General features: G+C 53.9%; 1 protein-coding gene across 1 annotated transcript in view; it reads left to right on the top strand.

Annotated features, from left to right (window-relative positions):
- The first annotated feature begins 984 nt into the window (after nt 1–984).
- Nucleotides 985–5152, top strand: part of RAB10 (RAB10, member RAS oncogene family) — a 13811-nt gene continuing 9643 nt past the window's right edge. The window contains exon 1 of the mRNA XM_017839246.1: nt 985–1099. Within this exon, the coding sequence (XP_017694735.1) occupies nt 1020–1099 (80 nt within the window). The 5' untranslated portion in view covers nt 985–1019. The remainder of the gene's footprint in view (nt 1100–5152) is intronic.

Genomic DNA, 5152 nt, shown 5'->3' with positions numbered 1-5152 from the left:
GGTGGGACAGGAGGAGGAATTTTTCCCTGGAAAGGGTGGTCAGGCACTGGCAGGGGCTGCCCAGGGAGGTGACAGAGTCACTGTCCCTGCAGGGATTAAAAGCCATGTGGATGTGGTGCTTGGGGACCTTCTTTATTAGTTGGTGTGAGAAGTACAAACCTTGTTTGTGCTCTGTCAGGATGGTCTGTGCTTTGCTGAGCTCTCAGAGTCCTGGTTACACACTCCTGCCAAGTCCTGCCTTCAGCTCTTCCACATCCCAGATGGAGCAGGGATGGACCCTGTGAGGAGACTCAACTCTGAGAACTCACCTTTCACTGCTGGTGAAAGCTTTGTGTGGCTTGGACCAGCTCTGAGAACTCACCTTTCATTGCTGGTGAAAGCTTTGTGTGGCTTGGACCAGCTCTGAGAACTCACCTTTCATTGCTGGTGAAAGCTTTGTGTGGCTTGGACCAGCTCTGAGAACTCACCTTTCACTGCTGGTGAAAGCTTTCTGTGGCTTGGACCAGCTCTGAGAACTCACCTTTCACTGCTGGTTCAGGCTCTGTGTGCCTTGAACCTCCTGCCTCCATGGGGGAGCTCGGGGTGACCCTGTCACCTGTGTGTGCTGGGCTGAGGCAGGGGGGCCAGGGCTCCTGGAACAGGCTCCCCAGGGAATGGGCACGGCCCCAAGGCTGCCAGAGCTCGGGGAGTGTTTGGACACTGCTCTGAGGGACAGGGGGGATTGTTGGGGTGTCTGTGCAGGGCCAGAGTGGTCCTTGTGGGTCCCTTCCAGCTCAGGATGTTCCATGATCTTACCTGTGATCCCTGGAGGTGCCCAGTGCCCAGAGTGCAGAGCCTCTGAAGCCCTGGCTCTGTTGGCCTCTGTGCTCCTCTCCCATTCCAGAGGGCCTGGACATCCCTGGTTTACCTGAAGATTCTGTGAAAGAAGAAGAAAAAAGCCTCTGTTCTGTCTCAGCCGTTTGCAGTTGATGCGGAATTGCTTTTATTTTTTCCTTTTATTAAACACTAATTACTTATTTATGTGTTTGTTTATTTCAGGGATAGACTTCAAGATTAAAACCGTCGAATTACAAGGAAAGAAGATCAAGCTACAGATCTGGTGAGTGCCACCCCCCCAGGGCCTGCAGGGGTGGCCTCCTGCAGCAGCAGCAGGTCCCCCTGAGGAGGGTTTGCTGCTCCTGGGAGTCCACTCAGGGCCCCAGTTCTGCAGCTCCGTGTTTGCAGTGGGGGTGTTTTTAGGAGGTGGATCTGCAGCAGTGCTGTAACCACAGGTACTGCTGCTCCCTCCAGGCCCTTGGCAAAGCCCTGCCTGGGCTCTGGGAGGAGAGGATCCTCGCAGGCTGTGATTTGGTGGGAAGTGGTTTAAAACTGGAATTTTTTAAATTAGGAGTTGCCTCCGATCCGTGGCTATAAATTGACTTGCAGCCCTTCTTTGTGTCAGCAGGAAAGTGCAGCCCACAGCTCCCCTCGGCCTGTAATTTTCCATGCTCAGCTGGGGACAGTCCTGCAGCGCCTGGAAACGGGGCTGTGCTCTGTGGGAATGTCTGACACGAGGCACAACCTGAGCTCCTTCCCCTGAGCTCGCTCTGCACTGGACTGGAGATCTTTCACCCTCCAGCAGCTCAGGGCAGGAGAGCTGGGGGCTGTTCCTGGGCTTGGATGGTTCCCCTCCTCACCCAGTGCCTTCCCCAGCTGTACTGGGAGCACAGAGCCTGAACTGGTTCAGAGCCTGAATGTGCCCTTTTTGTCCCCCACCGATAGCATGGCTTTGTCAGGCTGATGTCTGCAGGTGCAGGTGGCTGGGTCCCAGTTAGGGGGAGGCACTGGTTTCCCCCTGAGTGGGCTCTTGTTCCAGTGCTGTGGGACCTGCTGGGAGATCATCCTTCCTAACCAAGGCATCCGGAGTCATCCTTGTCACCAGCACTCTGAGGGGGTGTTAGAACTGAAAGAGAGCAGGTTTAGATTGGATATTGGGAAAAAAATCCTTCCCTGGGAGGGTGGGGAGGCCCTGGCCCAGGTTGCCCAGAGAAGCTGTGGCTGCCCCTGGATCCCTGGGAGTGTCCAAGGCCAGGTTGGACGGGGCTTGGAGCAACCTGGGATAATGGAAGGTGTCCCTGCCCATGGCAGGGGTGGGACTGGATGGGCTTTAAGGTCCCTTCCCACCCAAACCACCCTGGGAATCGATGACTAAACTTAAGAAAATCCATCATGAAATGTAAAAACTGAAAATACGGAAAAACGAGGCTGTTTAATGCATGTAGAGGTAAAGAACAAGCTGTAATGGAGCCCTGCACACTGTGGGGTTCAGTGCCTTGGAGAAGTGAAGAGGGGCTGGGGGAGCTGAGATTTGTACAATGGCAACTTTTAAATGTCCCAAAATCGGGAAGTCTTGGCCCGGTTCTGCTGCTTGTTCCTGCCAGGTTCAAACTGCACGTTTGAAATGAAACTTGGAAAGCAGAAAACGAAGCTCCTACTGCCAAAAAAAAATAAATAAATTAAATTAAATCTCAGCATTGTAGCTTCCAGCTTCTCCTGTCCCAGTTTTGCCCCGCAGTGCCTCGGTGCCTGGAGCAGCAGAGTCCTGGGAAGGTGTTTTGTGCAGGCCATGTATTTCCCCCCTGCTCCCTGGGTTTGAACTCACCCCACACGTGTAGGAGCTGTGTTTGGTGCTGGCACAGGGATGCTTCACCCCCAGGCAGCAGTTCAGTGACTGGAGTGTGCAAACCTGAGGCTGTTCTGGGAGCTCTTCCTGCTCCAGAGTGTGGGTCGTGCAGCACCAGCACTCGGTCTCGTTAAACCTCCTGACATTCCCTGGGGCCACTCCTCCTGCTTGTCCAGGCCCCTCTGGATGGCCCCATCCTTCAGGTGTGTCCCTGCACCACCATTCCCTTCCCTGCAGGGCAGGACAGCTCCTTCCCTCTCCTCCTGGCTGTGGGAGGTGAGCACTCAGCAGTGCCACGGCCTCTGAAATGCCTGTTCAGGAGTAAAGCAGGAACCCGAAGGTCAGGCTCAGTTAAACCCTGCCAGGGGGAGAAGCAATTTGACACCCCGTAGCTGTTAAATTTGGGGTTGCTGCTCAGTAAGGATCAGGCTGGGATTAGGGTGTTTTCCCAGTGCTCCAAATGGAAATGTGCCTGTTGCCAACCAAGCTGGGATAAGGGGCCGTGGAGAACTGGGTGGCAGGTGGGGCTGGGGCAGTGCCAGGCTGGGGCAGGGAGCTTTGGAGCAGTCCCAGGGTGTGAGGAGGAGGATGGACACTTCTCTTGGGTCTGGCCTTCCAGGGGAATGAGCTTGCCCAGGACAGATCCATCAGGAGAACTGCTGGTGTGTCAAATCCTGTGTGAAAGCACCTACAGAAACTGAGGATGTTCCTGGTGGGGTTATTGTTGTACCACTGCTGAGTCTGGGAGAACTGTTGCTGTGACAGTCACTCAGGATGGGCTGAGTCCAGGGTTTGGGAGAATCCCAGCAAAGGGTGGGACCTGGAGGGGTTGACACAGGGGTTGAATGTCTTGAAAAATATTAATACAGTAAAGCTCATAGTGCAGAGAGGGGAGGGAGAATAAAGGAGCAGAAGGAGAGATCAGTGCTCCAGGAAAAGGTGGTGTTGGCTTTGGGAAAGCACTGAAGGGCTTCAGAGGAGCAGAGCAGTGGTGCTAAAAATTGAGTGTAGTGTCACACACTTCAGGAACTCGGGCAGAGTTGCTTTGAAATGGAAACCAAAAGGCTGGGGCACAGTGTAATTCCCTGAACTCATCAGCATAATGGAGCCATTGAGAAATTAAATGTGGTTTTCCTAATGCCCTTTCCAGAGGGCAGGAAGAGAGTGTGACACACTCTCTGATCAGCACTGCCTGGGAGGAAAGGCACTGCTTTAGGAAGGATGAGGATTCCCCAGGACCTCAGGGCACACCTTTAAATCCACGAGGACACTGAAGGGGTAGGGAGGGTCTGGTAGAACCCATTGCCTTTTCCAGCACCAGAACATCAGTTCTGGTGTGAGGTGGGACATGGGAAACACCAGGAGATGAAGCTGTGCTGGGAAACCCCTCCCAGGATGTTGTGGTGGCTGTGGGGGCACACAGACGGGCTCACAGGGCATTTCCCAGAGGAGCAGTCTGGTTTGGACACTTCAATCCACAGAGGGCATCTCTGGCTCCAGAACTCCTTGAAAACCACAGGGAAATGGAAGCTGGAAAACCTCTGGCCTGCCCAGGTGCAGCTCTGAGGTGCTTGTGAGGAGGCACAGAAAGCAGAGCTGGGGTTGTCACCCCGGTGAAGCACAGGCTGGAGGAGCACCACTGTCACCTCAAAATCTAATTCTTTCCTGTTTTCCTGCTTAGCTGCTCCTCTGACTCTCCTGTCTTTGGTAGCATTTGTGTGTCAGCCTGTTTTCCTGCAGTCCTGCTGACTGATTCCAAGTTTTAGGAGGAGCTCTGCGTTTTTAGAATGCAGCTCTTAACTGTATGGAAGGCCACGAAGTAACATTTCTCCCTCAGTGTATCTCTGCTGGCAGCACATTTGCATGGCCAGAAAAGAGTCCTCACAATGTTGTTTTATTCAGCAGTGAGCTCCTTGCAGGAATAACCCTCTGCCCTGGGTCAGCAGTGCAGGGGAGCACAGTGTGGAGCAGCTCTCCCAGACCATTCCAGCCGGGGAAATTCCCTGTGATGTGCAAGTGGAGCGTGGTGGTGAACAGGCAGAGCTGCTCACAGCTCCACTGCCCCTCAGGAATTCTGCAGCTGCCCCAGGAAGGTCTCCGAGTTAATCCTCTGTGCCAAGGGCTGTGGAGGCCGTTCAGTGCACACAGACATCGAGGGGGAAGATGCTCCTTTGGCAAGTCAGATTCTTCTCTGCTTAGAGATTTTTTAAACTTTTTCCTGTCTGAATATTTCTCAGAAAAGCTGAAATCTCTGTATCCTACAAAATCTCAGAATTATTAGGTTGGAAAAGCCCTCCCAGCCCACAGATCCCCCCTGTGCCCCATCCCCACCTTGTCCCCAGCCCAGAGCACTGAGTGCCACGGCCAGGCCTTCCTGGGACACCTCCAGGGCTGGGCACTCCAAACCTCCCTGGGCAGCCCCTGCCAGGGCCTGACCACCCTTTCCAGGGAGAAATTCCTCCTGATGTCCAAGAATAATAATAATAAGAA

This window comes from Lepidothrix coronata, unplaced genomic scaffold (assembly GCF_001604755.1).
Source record: "Lepidothrix coronata isolate B3197 unplaced genomic scaffold, Lepidothrix_coronata-1.0 Scaffold391, whole genome shotgun sequence".
Taxonomy (NCBI): domain Eukaryota; kingdom Metazoa; phylum Chordata; class Aves; order Passeriformes; family Pipridae; genus Lepidothrix; species Lepidothrix coronata.
Note: the sequence above shows the minus strand (reverse complement) of the source record. Positions and strands in the feature narration are given on the sequence as shown.